This window comes from Aethalodelphis obliquidens, unplaced genomic scaffold (assembly GCF_003676395.1).
Source record: "Aethalodelphis obliquidens isolate GAN/ISIS:26980383/991018 unplaced genomic scaffold, ASM367639v1 scaffold4, whole genome shotgun sequence".
Lineage (NCBI taxonomy): Eukaryota > Metazoa > Chordata > Mammalia > Artiodactyla > Delphinidae > Aethalodelphis > Aethalodelphis obliquidens.
In genome coordinates this window covers 39,507,940-39,531,874 of record NW_020837948.1, presented here as the reverse complement: position 1 = coordinate 39,531,874, position 23,935 = coordinate 39,507,940, and the positions used below count along the sequence as shown (strand labels likewise).

Genomic DNA, 23,935 nt, shown 5'->3' with positions numbered 1-23,935 from the left:
CCTCTTCCAGTTCTTTATCCCAAAGAGAATGTGAGAGAGACAGCACATGCCTGCCACAGTGACAAGGTGTGTGTGTGTGTGTGTGTGTTTTAGGGTGGGGGGCTGCTTAAGGGTGCTCAGGAATAGTTAAGTTCATATGACTATGTTTGAAAAGTCAGTATACTAAAGCTTTGGGCTTTTATCTGTAAAATGTGGCAATTTAACTCTAAGCGCCAACATGCTCCACATTAAATGAGGTCGGTGGGGAAAGTGATCGTGTTCGTGGGCCATGGGTTATAGTGGGTTCACGCAGTCACCTTGAGTGTGGTGTGTCGAGGTAGGGGAGCTGGGGCACCAGCAGGGATGGGTCCATCCTGCCCGGGGACTGAGCTTCTGAAGTGGCTCAGGGCCAGGCATCAGGGGATGGGGCTCTGGGTGCTGCTGGCAGGGAGCAGCTGTTTACTGACAGCCAGTTACTTAAGAAGACAACTGGTGCCAGATGGAATCCCTGGGCTCTAAAACCTAATGGAACTCAAATGTTAAGGAGGTTTAAATGAGCCTGAGTTGGAATTCACAAAGAATGTAATTGTGAGTTTAATATTAACCAGTGTAAGTTACTAGAGTATGTATTTCTCAATACCATGCAAGTGTCCACATCCACATCCCCCTGCTTGGGTGATTAGATTGCAGGGGCTGACTCCACATCCCTAGGAAAGGTGTTTCTTGAATACTTCAGTTACCATTCATCACCTTTGCCCTCCAGGGAGGAGCCTAGATGAGACAGATAATATAGCAATATCCCCTCTGCAACACGATCTCCCACCTTCTCTTCCTTACATGACGATTCTAATCTACCTGAGCCTATTTCCCAGAGCTATGCCTACTTGTCTATCTTACAATAGCCTAGGAATAATGCACTAGCAATTTAATGAACACCTATAATGTGCCAGGCATTTTACCCACATTATCGCAAATAATTACAACCCTGCAAAATAGACGTTATAGGCCCCATTTTATATACTTGGAAAACTAAGACCCAAAGTCACAGAGCTAGTAATAGGCAAAGCTGGCATTTGAACAAAATTCTGTAAGTTTCAAAGTCCATGTTCTTTCTGAAAATAATACAAACAATAATTAGAATAATATTTACTGAGTACTTAAATACCAGGCAGTAATAAACTTAGAAGGTAGTTGTTACCTACGGAACAAAAATTGAGAAAGGGGAAACCAAAGATCAGAAAATTTAAGTAGCTTGCCCAAGGATTATTTAGTAAGTAGCACACTCCAAATGTGAACCCATTTGATCTGGTTACAAAGGCTTTTACCCACTGGGCAACACCACATACTGAACTTTTATGGGAGTGGTACTCTAGGTGAGGTAAAACCAAGGTAAAGAGTTAAGAGTAAGTATGGTTAAAAGGACCTGAAGGACAAAGAAGGTTGTAGGTTAACTATAATTAAGCTTCTTATTTCTTTCCTTTCTAGGTGACAACTTCCTCTGCTTCAACCAGGAAGTCTTCCAGTATGAATCCCACAGAAACCAAGGTATGGAGAATCTTCAAGGGTCAACTTGGGTGAATGCCTTTCAGTTGATTATATGGTAAAGCAAAATGAATGTGGGCTGTTGACAGATGGGTTATGTGTCCTAGGAAACTTAGGCTATGGAAGTAAACGTTTTCTTCCTAATTAATGAGAGTCTTTGGAAACTCAACTTTCCTTTCAGTATTTGCCTCAAACACCATCTATACACTTATACGTCATTTTAGAATATCTAGAAAAGAGTAGTCAGCAAGAGTTTTTTGGGTTCTAGACTTGAGTTTTTTAAATTGTAAGATAATTTCTCTAAATACATTTCTCTGGATCTAGAAAAGAATATAAATTCTTAATTTCTTGCTAAAATGGTTTTATTATCCTGGCCACTTAAAACTAAATCTAAGAATGAGAAAGGTTACACTAAGTGAACATAGAAAGAAGTGATACAGATACTGGTTATTTCAGATGCTTTCTGAAGTTTCTTTCTGAAATTTGAGTCATGTGGGGTACCATCTTATTGATAAACCTTTTTCAAGTTCTTGGGATTTATTCTGATTATAATTTCTTGGAATTTCAGAAGAAAAAATACAAGCATGTCCTCCAGTGTGATTGCCACGTGGAGTAAGCCTAGTTCTGAAGAGCTGGCTGAGCTGCCTTAAACCCTCTCCCCTAATTACCATGACTCAAACCGTGTTTCTTGGGAATGTTTGGGGATGGAAGATTAAAGAGAGAGCATTCTCAAGATGCTCTCAACTAATTCTTATGAGCTAATATCCTTTAGTGCCTTTAAGAGTTACCCCAGCTCCATTATTATCAAATTTTGCTTGTTGAAAATTACCCACATACTTTTGCTTTCTATATTCCTTGTAACTTCACTATCCCAAGTAGGATCCTATGCCATAACTTAGTACTGGCACCATAATTTAGTGCTACTGAGGGATCCTATGGCCTCATCTTGAACTTTTCTTTAAAGGACATTGCAAATACCTTGAAACACACTGTCCAACTCTAAGCTCTTATAAATGTCATTTAGCACTCGTTTTAATTTTATTTTTAATTTAAAGTTATGTTTTTACTTAGTAATTTACATTTACATTAATTTCTTAATTATTTTCAAAATATATGTTAACTGATCCATAATTAATCTGTTAGCTGTCACTACTTATTTATACCAAGCTTAATCTTAAAAAATAAAAAAAAATCTGACCTTAATCTTAAAATAATCTTAAGACTGTAGTAGAAATATTTCCCCCCCCCCCAAAAAAATTCTCATTGAACCTAGAGTCCATGAAAATTAAAGTAAGGAGAGAAAGGAAAGCCAGAAATATAGGATTTCTGTTTTATTATTTTGGTTTGCATTTGACACAATGCAAATTGTGTTTATAATCCACCCCTGCTGACTCTCAGCTTGAGGACCAATGATTATTTCAAGTGTGCCCTGTTATCCAGAGTAAGTGTCAGCAAACACTTCAGCCATTGCTAAGCATGAATCATGAGAATTCCTGGCACTTCTACGGAACTGGATGAAGAGAAGAGAGAGAGAGGAAAGTAGGAGAGAGAAGGAGGGAGAGACAAAAATAAGATGCACATGATGAAGTGTCACCAGTGGCTGACTCAAGACCACTTTTTGCCTCAATTCTCTTTCCTTGGTGGATTTCAATCACACTATTCTCATTAATCATCTTATCTTCATGTGCTGCTTTTTAAATTTTTTTTTTAATTTTAAGAAATGTTTATTTTATATTGGAGTATAGTTGATTTACAACGTTGTATCAGTTTCAGGTGTACAGCAAAGTCATTCAGTTTTACATATACATGTATCTACTCTTTTTCAAATTCTTTTCCCGTTTAGGTTATTACAGAATATTGAGTAGAGTTCCCTGTGCTATACAGTATCCTTGTTGGCTATCTATTTTAAACATACTAGTGTGTATATGTCAATCCCAAACTCCCAATTTATCTCTCACCCCAACCTTTCCCCTTTAATAAGCATAAGTTTGTTTTCTAAGGCTGTGAGTCTGTTTCTGTTTTGTAAATAAGTTCATTTGTATCATTTTTTTTAGATTCTGCATGTAAGTGATATCATGTGATATTGTCTTTCTCTGTCTGACTTACTTCACTTAGTATGATAATCTCCAGCTCCATCCACATTGCCTCAAATGGCATTATTTCATTCTTTTTAATGGCTGAGTAATATTCCATTGTATATATGTACCCCATCTTCTTTATCCATTCATCTGTCCACAGACATTTAGGTTACTTCCATGTCTTGGCTATTGTAAACAGTGCTGCAATAAACACTGGGGTGCATGTATCCCTTTGAACCATTGTTTTCTCCAGATATATATGCTTAGGAGTGGGATAGCTAGATCATCTGGTAGCTCTATTTTTAGTTTCTTTTTTATTTTATTTTATTTTATTTATTTATTTGTTTTTGTGGTACACGGGCCTCTCACTGTTGTGGCCTCTCCCGTTGCGGAGCACAGGCTCCGGACACGCAGGCTCAGAGGCCATGGCTCACGGGCCCAGCCGCTCTGCGGCATGTGTAATCTTCCCGAACCAGGGCACGAACCAGTGTCCCCTGCATCGGCAGGTGGACTCTCAACCACTGCGCCACCAGTGAAGCCCCTATTTTTAGTTTCTTAAGGAACCTCCATACTGTTCTCCATAGTGGTTGTACCAATTCACATTCCCACCAACAGTGTAGGAGGGTTCTCATTTCTCCACACCCTCTCCAGCATTTATTGTTGGTAGACTTTTTGATGATGGCCATTCTGACTGGTGTGAAGTGATATCTCATGGTAGTTTTCATTTGCATTTCTCTAATAATTAGCAAGCTTGGGCATCTTTTGATGTCCCTCTTGGCCCATCTGTATGTCTTCTTTGGAGCAATGTCTATTTAGATCTTCTGCCCATTTTTTGATTGGGTTGTTTTTTTTTTTTGATATTGAGTTGCATGAGCTGTCTGTAAATTTTGGAGATTAATCCCTTGTCGGTCACATCATTTGCAAACATTTTCTTGCATTCTGTAGGTTGCCTTTTCATTTTGTTTATGGTTTTCTTAGCTGTACAAAAGCTTTTAACTTTAATTAGGTCCCATTTGTTTATTTTTGTTTTTACTTCCATTACTCTAGGAGACGGGTCCAAAAAGGTATTGCTGTGATTTATGTCAAAGTGTGTTCTGCCTATGTTTTCCTCTGAGAGTTTTATAGTATCTGGTCTTACATTTGGGTCTTTAATCCATTCTGAGTTTATTTTTGTGTATGGTGTTAGAGAATTTTCTAATTTCATTCTCTTACATTTAGCTGTCTAGTTTTCCCAGCACCATTTATTGAAGAGACTGTCTTTTCTCCATGATACAGTCTTGCCTCATTTGTTGTAGATTAATTGACTATAGGTGCGTGGGTTTATTTCTGGGCTTTCTATACTGTTCCATTGATCTATATTTCTGATTTTGTGCTGGTACCATACTGTTTTGATGACTGTAGCTTTGCAGTATAGTCTGAAATCAGGGAGTCTGATTCCTCCAGTTCTGTTTTTCTTTCTCAAAATTGCTTTGGATATTCGGGGTCTTTTGTGTTTTCATACAAATTTTAAAAATTTTTGTTCTAGTTCTGTGAAAAATGCCATTGGTAATTTGATGAGTTGCATTGAGTCTGTAGATTGCCTTGGGTAGTATAGTCATTTTGAAAATATTGCTTCTTCCAATCCAAGAACACGGTATATTTGTTTGTGTCATCTTTGATTTCTTTCATCAGTGTCCTATAGTTTCTGGAGTACAGGCCTTTTACATCCTTAGGTAGGTTTATTCCTAGGTATTTTATTCTTTTGATGTGATGGTAAATGGGATTCTTTGCTTAATTTCTTTTTCTGATCTTTTGTTGTTAGTGTATAGAAATGCAACAGATTTCTCTGTATTAATTTTGTATAATGCACTTTACCAGATTCATTGATTAGCTCTAGTAGTTTTCTGGTAGCATCTTTAGGATTTCCCAGGTATAGTATCATGTCATCTGCAAACAGTGACATTTTTACTTCTCCTTTTCCAGTTTGGATTCTATTTCTTTTTCTTATTGCCATGGCTAGGGCTTCCAAAACTATGTTGAATAAAAGCAGTGAGACTGGACATCCTTATCTTGTTCCTGATCTTAGAGGAAATGCTTTCGGCTCTTCACTGTTGAGTATGTTGTTAGCTGTAGGTTTGCCATATATGGGCTTTATTATGTTGTGGTATGTTCCCTCTGTGCCCACTCTCTGGAGAGTTTTTATCATAAATGGGTGTTGAATTTTGTCAAAAGCTTTTTCTGCATCTATTGAGATGATCATATGGTTTTTATTCTTCAATTTGTTGACGTAGTGTATAACACTGATTGACTTGCAGATATTGAAAAATTCTTGCATCCCTGGGATAAACCTCAATTGATTGTGGTAGATGATCCTTTTAATGTATTGTTGGATTCAGTTTGCTAGTATTTTGTTGAGGATTTTTGTGTTCATCAGTGATACTGGCCTATAATTTTCTTTTTTGGTGGTTCTTTGTCTGGTTTTGGTATCAAGTTGATGGTGGCCTCATAGAATGAGTTTGGGAGTGTTCCTTCCTCTGCGATTTTTTGGAATAGTTTCAGAAGGTAGGTGTTAACTCTTCACTAAGTGATAGAACTTGCCTGTGAAGCCATCTGGTCCTGGACTTTTATTTGTTGGGAGTTTTTTAGTCACAGTTTCAATTTCAGTACTTGTGATTGGTCTGTTAATATTTTCTATTTCTTCCTGGTTCAGTCTTGGGAGATTGTACTTCTCTAAGAATTTGTCCATTTCTTCTAGGTTTTCCATTTTATTGGCATATAGTTGCTTGTAGTAGTCTCTTATGATCCTTTGTATTTCTGTGGTGTCCATTGTAACTTCTTTCTCATTTCTAGTTTTACTGATTTGAGCCCTCTCCCTTTTTTTCTTGCTGAGTCTGGCTAAAGGTTTATCCATTTTGTTTATCTTTTCAAAGTACCAGCTTTCAGTTTCATTGATCTTTTCTATGGTTTTCTTTGTCTCTATTCCATTTATTTCTGCTCTGATCTTTATAATTTGTTTCCTTCTACTGACTTTGGGTTTTGTTTGTTCTTCTTTCTCTAGTTGCTTTAGGTGTAAGGTTAGATTATTTATTTGAGATGTTTCTTCTTTCCTGAGGTAAGATTGTATCTTCCCTCTTAGAACTGCTTTTACTGCATCCCACAGGTTTTGAATCATCATGCTTTCACTTTCATTTGTCTGTAGATATTTTTTCATTTCCTCTTTTATTTCTTCAGTGATCCATTAGTTGTTTAGTAGCATACTGTTTATTGTTTAGCCTTCACATCTTTTTCTTTTTTACAGTTTCTTTCTTGTAGTTGATTTCTAATCTCATAGAGTTGTGGTTGGAAAAGATGCTTGATATGATTTCACTTTTCTTAAATTTACTGAGACTGGCTTTGTGGCGTAGGATATTATCAATCCTGGAGAATGTTCTGTGGGCACTTGAGAAGAAAATGTATTCTGTTGCTTTTGATTGAATACTCTGTAAATATAAATGAAGTCCATCTGGTCTGATGTGTCATTTAAGACCTTTGTTTCCATATTGATTTTCTGTCTGGATGATCTGTCCATTGATGAAAGTGGGGTGTTAAAGTCCCCCATTATTATTGTGTTACTGTCAATTTCTCCTTTTATGGCTGTTAGCATTTGCCTTATATATTGGGGTGCTCCCACGTTGGGTGCATATTATATTTACAGTTGTTATATTATCTTGTGGATTGATCCCTTGATCATTACATAGTGTCCTTCTTTGTCTCTTGTAACAGTCTTTATTTTAAAGTCTATTTTGTCTGATATGAGTATTGCCACTCCAGCCTTCTTTCAATTTCCATTCCTTCACTTATGGTCTGTATGTGTCCCTAGATCTGAAGTGGGTCTCTTGTAGACAGCATATATAAGGGTCTTGTTTTCTATGTCTTTTGGTTGGAGAATTTAATCCATTTACATTTAAGGTAACTAGATGTATATTCTTATTGTCATTTTATTGTTTTGAATTTGTTTTTGTGGGTCTTTTTTCTCCCCTTCCTCTAGTTCATTATTAAACATTTCTTGTGTCTTCTCGATCTGTGCCTCCATTCTTTTTCTGAGATCTTGGATCATCTTTACTGTCATTACTCTGAATTCTGTTTCAGGTAGATTGCCTATCTCCACTTCCCTTAGTTGTTCTTCTGGGGTTTTACCTTGTTCCTTTGTCTGGGACATATTTCTCTGCCATCTCATTTTGTCTGACTTTCTGTGATTGCAGTATCTGTTTTGTAGGCTGCAGGGTTGTAGTTCTTCTTGCTTCTGCTGTCTGCACCCTGGTGGATGAGGCTGTCTAAGGGGCTCGTGCAGGCTTCCTAGTGGGAGAGCCTGGTTCTTGCCCACTGATGGGTGGAACTGGGTCTTGTCCCTCTGGTGGTGGGCAGGGCTGTGTCAGGGGGTGTGTTTAGCTGTGGGCTTAGGAAGACTTTAAGTAGCCTGTCTGCTGGTGGGTGAGGCTGTGTTCCTGCTTTGTTGGTTGTTTGATCTGAGGCATCCCAGCACTGGAGCCTACAGGCTGTTGGGTAGGGCCAGGTCTTGGTGAGAAAATGGCAGCCTCCGGGAGGGCTCACACCAATGAGTACTCCCCAGAGCTACCGCCACCAATGTCTTTGTCCCCAGAGTGAGCCACAGCTACCCCCTGCTTCCGCAGGAGACCATCCAATACCAGCAGGTAAGTCTGGCCCAGACTCCTGTGAGGTCACTGCTTCTTTCCCTGGGTCCTGGTACACACAGGACCTTGTGTGTGCCTTCCAAGATTGGAGTTACTGTTTCCCCAGTCCTGTGGAATTCCTGTGATCAAACCCCACTGGCCTTCAAAGCCAGACGCACTAGGGGCTCCTCCTCCCAAAGCCAGACCCCCAGGCTGCAGAGCCTGACATGGGGCTCAGAACTTTCACCCTTATGGGAGAACCTCTGCAATATACTTATTTTCCAGTCTGTGGGTCACCCATCCAGCAGGTATGGGATTTGATTTTATTATGATTGCGCCCCTCCCACCATCTCATTGTGGCTTCCTCTTTGTCTTTGGATGTAGGATATCTTTTTTGATAGGTTCCAGTGTTTGTTTCTTTGTTTGTTTCTGTTGATGGTTGTTCAGCAGTTAGTTGTGATTTTAGTGTTTTCATGAGGAGAGGAAAGCTCACGTCCTTCTACTCTGCCATCTTGTCTCCACCTCCCTTCATGTACCTCTTTTTTTCTTTTTTTTTAACATCTTTATTGGAGTATAATTGCTTTACAATGGTGTGTTAGTTTCTGCTTTATAAAAAAGTGAATCAGTTATACATATACATATGTCCCCATATCTCTTTCCTCTTGCATATCCCTCCCTCCCACCCTCCCTATCCCACCCCTCTAGGTGGTCACAAAGCACCAAGCTGATCTCCCTGTGCTATGCTGTTGCTTCCCACTAGCTATCTATTTTACATTTGGTAGTGTGTATATGTCCATGCTACTCTTGCACTTTGTCCCAGCTTACCCTTCCCCCTCCCCATATCCTCAAGTCCATCCTCTAGTAGGTCTGTGTCTTTATTCCCATCTTGCCCCTAGGTTCTTCATGACCAATTTTTTTTTTTTTTTTAGATTCCATATATAATGTGTTAGCATACGGTATTTATTTTTCTCTTTCTCTGACTTACTTCACTCTGTATGACAGACTCTAGGTCCATCCACCTCACTACAAATAACTCAATTTCGTTTCTTTTTATGGCTGAGTAATATTCCATTCTTTATATGTGCCACATCTTCTTTATCCATTCATCTGTTGATGGACGCTTAGGTTACTTCCATGTCCTGGCTATTGTCAATAGTGCTGCAACAAACATTTTGGTACATGACTCTTTTTGAATTATGGTTTTCTCAGGGTATATGCCCAGTAGTGAGATTGCTGGGTCGTATGGTAGTTCTGTTTGTAGTTTTTTAAGGAACCTCCATACTGTTCTCCATAGTGGCTGTATCAATTTATGTTCCCACAAACAGTGCAAGAGGGCACCCTTTTCTCCACACCCTCTCCAGCATTTATTGTTTCTAGATTTTTGGATGATGGCCATTCTGACCAGTGTGAGATGATATCTCATTGTAGTTTTGATTTGCATTTCCCTAATGATTAATGACATTGAGCATTCTTTCATGTGTTTGTTGGCAATCTGTATATCTTCTTTGGAGAAATGTCTATTTAGGTCTTCTGCCCATTTTTCGATTGGATTGTTTGTTTTTTTGATATTGAGCTGCCTGAGCTGCTTATAAATTTTGGAGATTAATCCTTTGTCAGTTGCTTCATTTGCAAATATTTTCCCCCATTCTAAGGGTTGTCTTTTCATCTTGTTTGTGGTTTCTGTTGCTGTGCAAAAGCTTTTAAGTTTCATTAGGTCCCATTTGTTTATTTTTGTTTTTATTTTCATTTCTCTAGGAGATGGGTCAAAAGGGATCTTGCTGTGATTTATGTCATAGTCTATTTTTTTTAAAGGGGTGACACAAGGGGTGTGCGTGATGCAACTGTTCTTTGTTTTTTATTTTATTTATTTACTTTTGGCTGCATTGGTTCTTCGTTGCTGCACGCGGGCTTTCTCTAGTTGCAGCGAGCGGGGGCTGCTCTTCATTGCGGTGTGTGGGCTTCTCATTGTGGTCGGAAAAGATACTTGATACGATTTCAATTTTCTTAAATTTACCAAGGCTTGATCTGTGACCCAAGATATGATCTATCTTGGAGAATGTTCCATGAGCATTTGAGAAGAATGTGTATTCTGTTGTTTTTGGATGGAATGTCCTATAAATATCAATTTAGTCCATCTTGTTTAATGTATCATTTAAAGCTTGTGTTTCCTTATTTATTTTCATTTTGGATGATCTGTCCATTGGTGAAAGTGGGGTGTTAAAGTCCCCTACTATGGTTGTGTTACTGGCGATTTCCCCTTTTATGGCTGTTAGTATTTGCCTTATGTATTGAGGTGCTCCTATGTTGGGTGCATAAATATTTACAATTGTTCTATCTTCTTCTTGGATCGATCCCTTGATCATTATGTAGTGTCCTTCTTTGTCTCTTCTAATAGTGTTTATTTTAAAGTCTATTTTGTCTGATATGAGAATTGCTACTCCAGCTTTCTTTTGGTTTCCATTTGCATGGAATATCTTTTTCCATCCCCTCACTTTCAGTCTGTATGTGTCTCTAGGTCTGAAGTGGGTCTCTTGTAGACAGCATATATATGGGTCTTGTTTTTGTATCCATTCAGCCAGTCTGTGTCTTTTGGTTGGAGCATTTAATCCATTTACATTTAAGGTAATTATCGATATGTATGTTCCTATTCCCATTTTCTTAATTCTTTTGGGTTTGTTATTGTAGGTCTTTTCCTTCTCTTGTGTTTCTTGCCTAGAGAAGATCCTTTAGCATTTGTTGTAAAGCTGGTTTGGTGGTGCTGAACTCTCTCAGCTTTTGCTTGTCTGTAAAGGGTTTAATTTCTCCATCAAATCTGAATGAGATCCTTGCTGGTTAGAGTAATCTTGGTTGTAGGTTTTTCTCCTTCATCACTTTAAATATGTCCTGCCAGTCCCTTCTGGCTTGCAGAGTTTCTGCTGAAAGATCAGCTGTTAACCTCATGGGGATTCCCTTGTGTGTTATTTGTTGTTTTTCCCTTGCTGCTTTTAATATGTTTTCTTTGTATTTAATTTTTGACAGTTTGATTAATATGTGTCTTGGCGTGTTTCTCCTTGGATTTATCCTGTATGGGACTCTCTGTGCTTCCTGGACTTGATTAACTATTTCCTTTCCCATATTAGGGAAGTTTTCAACTATAATCTCTTCATATATTTTCTCAGTCCCTTTCTTTTTGTCTTCTTCTGGGACCCCTATAATTTGAATGTTGGTGCATTTAATGTTGTCCCAGAGGTCTCTGAGACTGTCTTCAATTCTTCTCATTCTTTTTTCTTTCTTCTGCTCTGCAGTAGTTATTTCCACTATTTTATCTTCCAGGTCACTTATCCGTTCTTCTGCCTCACTTATTCTGCTCTTGATCCCATCTAGAGAATTTTTAATTTCATTTATTGTGTTGTTCATCACTGTTTGTTTGCTCTTTAGTTCTTCTAGGTCCTTGTTAAACATTTCTTGTACTTCCTCCATTCTATTTCCAAGATTTTGGATCATCTTTACTATCATTATTGTGAATTGTTTTTCATGTAGACTGCCTATTTCCTCTTCATTTGTTAGGTCCGGTGGGTTTTTGCCTTGCTCCTTCATCTGCTGTGAGTTTCTCTGTCTTCTCATTTTGCTTAACTTAGTGTGTTTGGGGTCTCCTTTTCGCAGGCCGCAGGTTCGTAGTTCCCGTTGTTTTTGGTGTCTCTCCCCAGTGGCTAAGGTTGGTTCAGTGGGCTGTGTAGGCTTCCTGGTGGAGGGGACTAGTGCCTGTGTTCTGGTGGATGAGGCTGGATCTTGTTTTTCTGGTGGGCAGGTCCACGTCTGATGGTGTGTTTTGGGGTGTTTGTGGCCTTATTATGATTTTAGGCAGCCTCTCTGCTAATGGATGTGGTTGTGTTGCTGTCTTGCTGGTTGTTTGGTGTAGGGTGTCCAGCACTGTAGCTTGCTGGTCGTTGAGTGGAGCTCAGTGTTGGCGTTGAGATGGAGATCTCTGGGAGATATTTGTCGTTTCATATTATGTGGAGCTGGGAGGTCTCTTGTGGACCAGTGTCCTGAAGTTGGCTCTCCCACCTCAGAGGCACAGCCCTGACGCCTGGCTGGAGCACCAAGAGCCTGTCATCCACACAGCTCAGAATAAAAGGGAGAAAAAAGAGAAAGAGAGAAAGAAGAAAATAAAATAAAATAAAGTAAAATAAATAGTTATTAAAATAAAAAATAAAATTTTTTTAAATAATTATTTTTTAAGTAATTAAAAAAAGAAAAGAAGAGAGCAACCAAACCAAAAAACAAATCTACCAATGATAATAGGTGCTAAAAACTATACTAAAAAACAAAACAAAACAAAAAATGGACAGTCAGAACCCTAGGACAAATGGTAAAAACAAAGCTATACTGACAAAATAACACACAGAAGCATACACATACACACTCACAAAATGAGAAAAAGGGAAAAAAATGTATAGATCGTTGCTCCCAAAGTCCACCTCCTCAATTTGGGATGATTTGTTGTGTATTCGGTATTCCACAGATGCAGGGTACATCAAGTTGACTGTGGAGATTTAATCCACTGCTCCTGAGGCTGCTGGGAGAGATTTCCCGTTTTCTTCTTTGTTCGCACAGCTCCTGGTGTTCCGCTTTGGATTTGGTCCCGACTCTGCATGTAGGTCGCCGGGGGGCGTCTGTTCTTCGCTCAGGACGGGGTTAAAGGAGCAGCTGATTTGGGGGCTCTGGCTCACTCAGGCCGGGGGGAGGGAGGGGTACAGAGTGCGGGGTGAGCCTGCGGCGGCAGAGGCCGGCATGACGTTGCACCAGCCTGAGGCATGCCATGTGTTCTCCGCGCCGTGTGTTCTCCGGAGGAAGTTGTCCCTGGATCATGGGACCCTGGCAGTGGTGGGCTGCACAGGCTCCCGGGAGGAGAGGTGTGGGAGTGACCTGTGCTCGCACACAGGCTTCTTGGTGGCGGCGGCAGCAGCCTTAGCGTCCCATGCCCGTCTCTGGGTCTGCGCTGAAAGCCGCGGCTCGCGCCTGTCTCTGGAACTCCTTTAACTGGTGCTCTTAATCCCCTCTCCTCGCGCACCGGGAAACAAAGAGGCAAGAAAAAGTCTCTTGCGTCTTTGGCAGCTCCAGACCTTTTCCCAGACTCCCTCCCGGCTAGCTGTGGCACACTAGCCCCCTTCAGGCTGTGTTCATGCTGCCAGCCCCAGTCCTCTCCCTGCGATCCAATCTCTGAAGCCTGAGCCTCAGCTCCCAGCCCCCGCCCGTGCTGGCAGTGAGCAGACAAGCCTCTCAGTCTGGTGAGTGCTGGTCGGCACCGATCCTCCGTGCGGAAATCTCTGCTTTGCCCTCCGCACCCCTGTTGCTATGCTCTCCTCCGTGGCTCCGAAGCTTACCCCCTCTGCCACCCGCAGTCTCCGCCCGCGAAGGGGCTTCCTAGTGTGTGGAAACCTTTCCTCCTTCACTGCTCCCTCCCACTGTTGCGGGTCCCGTCCCTATTCTTTTGTCTCTGTTTTTTCTTTTTTCTTTTGTCCTACCCAGGCACATGGGGAGTTTATTGCCTTTTGGGAGGTCTGAGGTCTTCTGCCAGCGTTCAGTGGGTGTTCGGTAGGAGTTGTTCCACGTGTAGATGTATTTCTGATGTATTTGTGGGGAGGAAGGTCATCTCCACGTCTTACTCTTCCGCCATCATGAAGCTCCTCTCCCCTTCATGTACTTCTCATGTTTGTTTCATAACATTTATATCAGCCTCCTCTTGGAGATTTCTGTAAACTTTATGAGCATATTTCTCTAAATATTTTGAGCTTTTAGAGAAAAGATGTTAATTCAAATAAAGCCTATATCAAATCCTTGTCATGTTCTACAGCTTTGAAATGAAAGTCAGTCTAGCTCTGGAGGTAATATGTCTAGATCTATGTTCTCTCTCTCTTGTCCCTCACACTAGAATTGGTAGTCACACTGCTGTGTGTAGGATGAAAGGTCAGATCATTGTTAATCAGGTTGAGATCTCTGAGAGGCTTTGTAGAGTGGACACTGGAGCCAGACGGCTTGGCTGCTATTCCTAGTTCTATGCTGCCTGTGATGCTGGAAAATTCCTCTTGGCTTTCATTTCCTTTTTTAATTTAATTTTTATTTTATATTAGATTATAGTTGATTTACAATGTTGTGTTAGTAGTTTCAGGCATACAGCAAAGAGATTCAGTTATATATATACAGATATCCATTCCTTTTCAGATTCTTTTCTCATATAGGTGATTATAGACTATTCAGTAGAATTCCCTGTGCTATACAGTAGGTCCTTGTTGATTATCTGTTTTATATATAGTAGTATGTATACGTTAATGCCAAACTCCTAATTTATCCCTCCCCACAGCTTTCCCCTTTGGTAACCATAAGTTTGTTTTAGAAGTCTGTGAGTCCTTATCTGTACAATTTGGAGGAGGATGATAATAGTACCTTTCTCACCAGACTGTGTAAGGAAACAGAGATAAGGCTATTGAACAGTGCCTGTCCCACAGCAGGTGCCCAGTAGAAGCTGGCTGGCACTGGAGAGACAATGCAGTGCAGTGCAGTGATTGAGAACACATAACCCCAGCTCCACCATGGGTGTCCTTGGGAAGTTATTTAACTTCCATGTGCCTCAATTTTCATCCATGAAATGGGAATGATGATGATGATGGTGATGATAATAATGATACTCATTATACCTGTCTCAAAGGATTATTATGAGGACTAAGAGGGTTGGACTAAGAGAGTTTCAAACAGTCCCTTGTACTGAGAGGCTATAATAAGCATTAGTTATTATTGTCATCAGTATTATGTTCATCAGCCTCACCTCCACCAAAAATAAATTTAGGAGATGTGTCAGTGATTACTGATTAAAATGTATATTTCATTAGAAGCTGCTTGCGCCTGTGAGTATACATTCTTAATTGTATTGTAGAGTTCTTCCATGCAAAATATTGCCAAAATGCCAAATTACAAATTAGAAGCTATTAATAGACTCAAACCTTTAAAATACCAGCTGGCTTATTTTCCTTGTTAATCATTTAATAAATTTCATTTGCATAAACTCATAAAAAAAGCAGAGTAGCATGTACAGAAACTCATTAACAAGGATCCAGTTTGAAAGGATCCAAAATTTTAAAAACATTTCTTTGTTCCTGAACTTTGTTTCCTTTCCAAAACAATAAGTGTGTTGGCATAACAAGGGTCTATTATGTGAGGAACACATGTGCCTTCATTACTGAAGCACAAGACATGATAAATTAAGAGGGTATTTGGCATCAGTCTCTTCAGATGATAGAATAAAAAATAGGAGTTTGTGGGCTTCCCTGGTGGCGCGGTGGTTGAGAGTCCGCCTGCCGATGCAGGGGACGCGGGTTCGTGCCCCAGTCCGGGAGGACCCCACATGCCGCGGAGCGGCTGTGCCCGTGAGCCATGGCCGCTGAGCCTGCGTGTCCGGAGCCTGTGCTCCGCACCGGGAGAGGCCGCGGCAGTGTGAGGCCCGCGTACCGCAAAAAAAAAAAAAAAAAAAGTAGGAGTTTGTGCTGATATCACCGAGCAGATAAAAGGGGAAGAAATGGCAGAAGCATCAGGCCTAATTTTTAATCTCTTACTTTGAAAGGTTCATAAAATATTTAATCAGATTTTATTCTTGTTTTCATATCTTCCCTGTACGGAGAATGCATGTGTATACTTAAGTAATTGTCTTTTTTGACACAGGTAACTTTTGGGTGGGTAGAATTGTAAAATACTCCACTAAAGATCCTAAATAACAACCAGCTCTTCAGAAGCATTCCTAGAACTTTAGATTCGATTGCTAGATTTTTATCATGCTACAAAAATCCATGCGCTATTTACAAAATTGTTGTAATATTGTGCTGACAGAATTTCAGAAAACTTTTGACAAACCTTTAGCCCTGTTTATTCATGTTACTTATTTGACTGCCAAATAAAATAAAATCACACTTGGGGCTGTTCTCTTATATATTAGGCCATTCCAGTCAGCAAACAGTTGGAAGGACTGCATTCTCCTAATAAGAAAAGACACAAAAAACAGGTGATGTGGTTCATTGTACTAGGGGACATTTCTGTTTACTAATGGTCACTTCAGCTGCTTAACACGTGCTAATAATTTCAGTTCACAATCTTCTGCAACACTTTGACCCATCAGGGGCTTCTGGTAGGTTTAGTTACCCATGGCTCACATTCTGGCACTAAAAATCAATTTCACTGCTTCCTGTGTTCTTGATACTGTCAGCCTCCCATTGTTTTACATCATCAGCTGAAACCTATGCTGAGGATTTCACTCATACAGAGATAAACGATGTTAGTGGCTTTGAAGGATGAGGGTTTTTATTTTAGTTTGCTTATGTATTAGCTACCATGTTCATAGTAATAAATCTTCACATAATTTTAATACACACAGAAGTAAGATGCAAATTGCCATCTGAGTAGTAAGAGCAGACTATTAATTAGTGTGCTTAAGTGTTTATCTAAAGAGTTACAATTCCGGGAATTCCCTGGCGGTCCAGTGGTTAGGACTCCATGCTTCCACTGCAAGGGGCACGGATTTGATCCCTGATTGGGGAACTAAGATCCCACAAGCCACGTGGTGTGGACAAATAAATAAAGAGTTACAGTTCCAAGAAAAGTATAATTTTAACTCATGAAGTTTATATTTATAAATACATAAAAATTATCTTTTTTAGCTTCCTTAGTTGAAGAAAATATATGATAAACTTTGTAAACTATGTTCATTTTTCCTTCCTTTCTTTTTCTTTCTTTTTCTGAATTTAGGCTGTAAAAACAGAACCTGAGAAGAAGTCACAATCAACTAAGGTAAATGATTTAAGTCAACTAGTGAGTTATTTGGAGTCTTTGCAACAATAATGAATAACTCATTTCCTCTATTGGTGCTACTAAATGGTAAAAAAAAATTTTGTCAGCTAATTAAATTAATTTTAGATTACCCTTTTGGACATGATTATATAGAGTGTATATAAAATAATTATAACATTAAATCCATATATTGCTAAAATGAATAGTATTTTATAAGTCTACTTCAGAAGGCATTTTATTCAAATCTAGATTTTTGTTATAGCTGAAGTAATTTAAAAAAAAAGCAACAGGAACAAAGGACAAGGGACAAAGGGTAATGAGTATTTGATTACTGATTAATGATGAGACATCAAGAATAAAGGTGTCCATTGAACCCAACACCTAGATAACTTAAAGATGAGAGTCTCTCCTTAGACTAGGCCCTGGGTTTATCTTGATGGTCTTATTTCCATTGGTGGAACTAGTTATCAGTTACTTAGGAGACAGCTCTGACTTTCCCTTGGGAACGGCTTCCCTTGCTTTCCTGACTCATGGCTGTCTAGACTGAAAGCCAATTCCAGTCCATATGGAGATGACCCCAGGGTGTCTGCAGGCAGGGCAAATGTTTCTCTTCAATAAGGTGCTATACTTTATTTCTTTCAAGTACACTTGAGCAGTTGACTCAGACCACAAGGTTTCCTGTAGGGAAGCAGAAAGATGATTTGGGCTGAAGTACTTTAAGTGCAGGCAAGGGTGGGGAGTGCGGTGGGCAGAGTCATCTGGGTGAAAGATGAAACTTATATGATTTTGTGTAAGGCCTCTTGGCCCCTGAGGATGGTAATTATATAGTCCCCTATAGAAGAATAATTCAGCAGCCGGTGGAAGTTGTCTTCTATTCCATATTTAAATGTTTTTGGTTACTCAGTTGGGCTTCTAGTGATACCTGTCTTCTCTACTTGTAGCACAGAAAAAAACATATAAATCATTTAACTAAAAAAATACAGTGTTCATCTCCTATGAAAGGAGATTTTTTTTGAAAATCAATTTTAATTTCTAAAGTAGGATTCCCTATCAACAAACTCAGTGGTCAAAGTGATCATTTGACGTCTCTGTGGATGGACTTGCCGTTATCAAATGATCTACATGAGTTGTGGAAAACAGCCAATAATTTAGAGATACATAGCTATTTGAAAAATCATTCTAGATGAAATACTACATTTTTCATTATTTTTCTGATAATTATCATTATCAGACTGTTGGTAGGATTATTATCAACCAGACAGCAACATCTACTTCTCTAACTGGGCCTTTCCTAAGAGAGGCAGAATGGTCTAATTGGGATTTTTGGTTTTGAGCTTATTTGGAAATATAAAAACAATGTACTCTGATGTAATTGAGATTTTATCGTTTGAAATTTGACAGCCATCTGTGGTTCATGAGAAAAAAACCCAAGAAGTAAAGCCAAAGGAACACACAGAGGTAAATGATCATCATTAGGACTTGATATCATAAGGGGAAACTTTTTTTCTTTGTTTTTTGGTGAAGGATAAAATTCTGAACTCTCATCTTTCAACGTTCAAGTCCTACTGAGCATGGCTGGTGTTTGTTTTCCCACTAAAATGGCACCACCATGTGGCATTAGCAGGATTTGCAATTTGCTCAGGTGATTCTTGCTGAATTTGGGAGGAAGGATTTGCATTGTTTCAAATTTTGTACTCAAAGTGAAATTTTGTCACATATCATTCTAATTTAAATTCGCACAATAAAAAACTGCATAAAACACAGTTGTTATGAATACTTTCTATTCCATAGAGAAAAGTAGCAATATTTATCATATCGTTAACATTGTGGGACGTGTGTGTGTATGTGATTTCAGCCAAAAAGCCTACCCAAGCACTCATCAGGTACGGGAAGCAAGCATACTTATAATGAAAAAGCAGTTTCCAGACCAAGTGAGCAGCCAACGTCAGAGAAATCAACAATACCAAAGGTAAATAAAGCAGACTGATAGGAAAACACTAATGTCAACTAGGAATTGACAGGTCCTCTATCTACATTGATGTGTGTAGGTGAATCTACAGAGCTACACCGAATATATCTTGTATTGTAAAGATTTGGTGCTCTCATTTTGCTGGTGTTGCAAATAAGCTTGTGGAAACTTGGGACTAAGTAAGGCCCGAGAAGGGCATCAGATAGGTCTGGGGGATGTTCCATCGTGCCCTCTCCACCATGTTGTGACTTTGAGGCAGCCGAGTCTGGTATCTCACAGATGGGAAGCTTGGGATTGAGGCTGCCTCCTGGACCCCTCTCCTCGTGGGCTGTGGGAACTCAGATGCCCTGCGAGATCTGCTCTTTACCTGGAAATCTTAGAGTTTTTAGGGTCTTGTTGTAGGAGAGATCAACTTACAGAGCCAAAAGTCAGACATATATTCTGTATTTCCAGAATACAACTATTCAACTGCTAGAAGAATAAACATCTATGAGAACTTTTTCATTGAGAGCTCTTGGAAGATAGGAAATAGGCCTGCTTAACAATATACCTTGTATCAGAGACTGCAAGTTTGTGGCCCACCAATTGCAGCCACTTGTGTATTTTATTTGGCTTACAGTAATCAAAATGATCTTTAATTAGCTGCCAACAAATAAAGTCAGAATACTTCACATAAAATGCAAATTTCTAGCTTCTCTTGAAAAATTGGAATATCTGGCAACAGTAGGCTCACATGGCAACAATTGACTAGAGGCTTTACAACCTTGTATGTGCCCACGTGGCCCACTTCGCCTATGTGTGTTAACCTGCATGGGCTCTGTAAGCTCTTGAGTCCAGCTGTATGTGCCCAGCATTGCATCATATGCAGTAGAAGCTAGTGACCATTTCCCTACAAGATGTCTGCTAGGGGAAACTGGCTCCTTAGTGACATTTGAAATGTATGATCTTGAAAACAGTCATTCAGAGATACTTAGTTCTGTCAATCTTTTATCCTTTAGACTAAGTCACAGGACACAATTTCCAGTGGTGGAAAGAGTGCTGTTACTGGCATAGCTGCAGCATCTGGCAAACCAGTTGACAAGGTGAGCACACATAAAGGATGTAACATGAACAGGGGCCTCAATGCTTATCAGGTCTCTTTTATGAGAAACATATGCTCAGCGAAGACCCATTCTACCTGGCTGGCTCTGTTTAACCATTCAGTATTCCAGTTCTGTCACAGTCAAATAACCTGTCATTTGCTAAAACTGAACACTTCATATGTGAAATTTTATGAAGAAGAGCATGCATCTGAAGGACAGAGAGAGAGCAAGACACCAAAAAGACACTATTTATTGAATGAATGATTTTAAAATTCATGCATTCAATAAATAGTTACTATTCAGTGGAATATTACTCAGCCATAAAAAGAAACGAGATTGAGTTATTTGTAGTGAGGTGGATGTACCTAGAGTCTGCCATACAGAGTGAAGTAAGTCAGAAAGAGAAAAACAAATACCATATGCTAACACATATATATGGAATCTAAAAAAAAAAAACAATGGTACTGAGGAACCTAGTGGCAGGGCAGGAATAAAGACGTAGACATAGAGAAGGGACTTGAAGACGTGGGGAGGGGGAAGCTGGGATGAAGTGAGAGTAGCAGCGACATACATACACTACCAAATATAAAACAGTTAGCTAGTGGGAAGCAGCCGCTTAGCACAGGGAGATCAGCTCGGTGCTTTGCGATGACCTAGAGGGTGGGATCGGGGTGTGGGATAGGGAAGGTGGGAGGGAGGCTCAAGAGGGAGGGGATATGGTGATATATGTATGCCTATGGCTGATTCACTTTGTTGTACAACAGAAACTAACACAGTATTGTGAAGCAGTTATACTCCAATAAAGGTCTATAAAAAATTTTTTTTAGACCCCATAAATAAATAAATAAATAAATAGTTACTGAGTGCCTGCCACGTATAAGACCTCATCAATACCAAGGAAATTAAAATGTGAGTTGACTCAGATCCTGCCTTCAAGATTTATGGCTTTGAAATAAAGCACATAAAATGGCCATGAGCATTTGAATAAGCATTACTCTCAGATCTTAATATGAACACTGCCATCTTGAAATGAGTAAATTATGTGCAGTCATGACACGTACACGGATTGATATTGGGAGGTTCTCAAAGGAGCGTCACAAGCCCTCTCAGGAGAGAGTATATGTACCCCACTGGCAAATCATGGGCACCTTCCTTAGATCCTTTGGAGAGACTAGCTTGGGAACGTAAGACAAGAAGTAGTCTACCTTTTCTACCCATAGGAATACAGAGTTAGCCATCAGAGTTAGGAATCAGTTTGGAAGCCATATTGTCCTAGAAATGCTAGGACGTATTTCTCTTAAAGCCACAAGTAACTAGCTGAAGCAAAAGTAAGATGGAAAAAAAAAAAAGTAAGATGGAAATGAAAGCAGAAAAAAAGTAATACGTGTTTATCTATTTTCCCGCTTCTCAAAATGGGCACAGTTATCCCTCTGCAGGCTAAGTAAAGTAAGGAACGTCATAGGATAAAAGTACGGCCCATCTCCCTGAAACATCAATTTTTCTTAGATTTCGAAAAAGAAAAGGCACATTATTTTTCTCCAAACTAATGCAGAAAGCATGTGGCATGATGGCAAAATTTACATGAACTTTTCAATGAAAATACTCAAAATAAAAAATGTTTGATTTTTTTCCAGCAGACCCCTTGTATATACCTTGAGATCCCTACCCCCATCCTGGGGATACACTTCACTCTCTTGTGTTGAGGAGGGATAACTAGATGCCATGGTTTGGAAAATGGATAAATTTAAGACAGAGGCTTAGATCTCTTAGAATAGCTTTAAAATGTAATTTGAACCTATTCTGAGAGATTTGTAAATGTGATTTTGTAATCTATCTGTAAATGTATTTTTCAAATTTTGATAATTTGAAAATTTATGCCACACATCATCTAGCCAGGGTTATCAGTAAAATCTAAGCAATAAAATTAGGCGAGGTTTATACGGAATTCTGCTGTGCATTGATTGACTTGTGCTACGACTTGTGGCAAATCATTTCACTTTTCTTTGCCTCTGATTTGTCTCCCAGAAAACGAGATTGGTCACATCTGCTTTTTCTTTTTTAGTCCATACCATGTGTAAAGCACTGTGGACTGTGGTCTGACACTGCAGGACACTAGCTGCAGGCTGACCCCTCTAGGGGTGGGATAAAACTATGTACCCAGGACTGCATTCAAGGCAGATTAAGACAAGTCCCCACAGGGAGCTGTTTGAGGAGAGAGGGGGTCTGTCTGATTCGGGGGAATCCTTGGGGACTCTGAGTAGATCCAGTTTAAGTTTGGCATGAAAGGATAGCTAGGATTGCAGGCTTGCAAACATAACAAGGGAGAAAAATATAAGATGTGATCTGGGTACAAAGTGCATTACGGTGTGGGTGAAGCACAGGAGAGGTGAGTGGGACTGTAAGATCAGAAAGACAGGTCGAGGCGCTGCTGTGGAGAATGCAGAGGTGTGTTAATCCATGTGGTAGTGATACAACGGGCAGCAGGTAAGCATTGAAGATTAGAGAACAGATGGAGAGATGCGATTAAAACCAAGTGATTAAAACCGAAGAATTAAGCGACCGCACTGGCTGGGATGAGACAGAGTAAGAGATCTTAAGGTGGGAGGCTGGTCAGGGGCTGTTTCAGTCGTCCTGGGGAGTCCAAAGTTAACCTAAATTAGAACTGGGATAGAATAAGTGAGCGGGGAGCAATGCAGGAGGCGTTGCAGAGGTGAAACTTTCAGGTTTTAGGAAATGAGTGGCTGCAGTGGGCAAAGGTGAAATAAAATCTCAGATAACCTGGGGTTCATCGTCTCAGTGAACCAGGTTGCTAACCCTAAGGTGAGGCAAGGGAGGCACCCACGGCCAGGTTCGTGCCAGTGCAGGGGCAGCACCTGCAGGAGTGAGCACCTCTTAAGTGAGCCCGGTCCTGATTGTCACTGACAGGTGGACAGAGGTCAGAAGGGGAACTGCTGGAGACAGAAAAGTGATACCTGCTTTTAGACAGGTTGAATTGAAATGTCTGAGGTGCCCCGAGAGAGAGGCGATTAGCACATTGTTTTGGAGTCCAGGTGAATGGAAAGGGAGAAGCAGGGAGAGAGGGGAGAGTGAAACTGAATGAACATCTGCAGGAGGTTGTGGTTCGGTCAAGGAGCTGGATTCAATTGCCAGGACTCGGGCTCACCCTGATGCTCCCCATGATCTCTTTAATATAACAAGTACAGCAATCACTTATTTAGTACTTATTTATATATCTAGTACTTATGAGTACTTAACGTGTGCACAACTACCGGCTTTCATACTTTAATAGATGGATTAGTTTAATCCTCACAACCCCTTGCAGTAGGTGCAGTCACTGTCCTGGTCTCATACATGAGGGTACAGAGGTTCAGGAGGAGACGTGACCTGCCTGAAGCCTCCTGCGGCCAGTGCGTGTGGGCTGGTGTGCAAACCAGCCTGTGCTCTCCACCTCCAAGCTCTGCTGCCCAGATTTCAGAGACCTTCACAGAAGACAATTCCCTGTTGTCTTAAACCCAGCGACTTCACCATTTTGTTCCTGCCTGTCGCTGAAAGCATTTGGCCCCTGACCATAGAGAATGATTGCCTAGGACCACCAGTACAGGCAGAAACATGTGTGTGGCAGGGGGCAAAGCAGGAGAGATGCCAGAGGTGGCAGAGAACAGAGGGCACAGATGCCAGCACAGAACGGGGATGGTGCTATGAGAGATGAGAGTCGGGAGAGGGGTGCTCACCAGAGTAACTCCGAGAAGATTATGTCTGGGTAAAGCCATGGAAACTGCAGATTGGAAAGTTATTGACAATCATTGATGGAGCAACTGAAGCCGT

At 40.2% G+C, this 23,935-nt stretch overlaps 1 protein-coding gene across 12 annotated transcripts in view; it reads left to right on the top strand.

Moving 5' to 3' along the window:
- CAST (calpastatin) overlaps nt 1–23,935 on the top strand; it is a 128,050-nt gene that overhangs the window by 63,390 nt on the left and 40,725 nt on the right. For 7 of the 12 annotated variants that reach the window (XM_027100560.1, XM_027100558.1, XM_027100562.1 and 4 more), the window contains 6 exons: nt 1,465–1,524; nt 16,212–16,277; nt 17,018–17,059; nt 18,461–18,517; nt 18,915–19,028; nt 20,027–20,110. In XM_027100560.1, coding sequence (XP_026956361.1) covers nt 1,465–1,524; nt 16,212–16,277; nt 17,018–17,059; nt 18,461–18,517; nt 18,915–19,028; nt 20,027–20,110 — 423 coding nt within the window. The remainder of the gene's footprint in view (nt 1–1,464; nt 1,525–16,211; nt 16,278–17,017; nt 17,060–18,460; nt 18,518–18,914; nt 19,029–20,026; nt 20,111–23,935) is intronic. The other 5 variants (XM_027100564.1, XM_027100565.1, XM_027100561.1 and 2 more) reach the window with 1 other exon arrangement.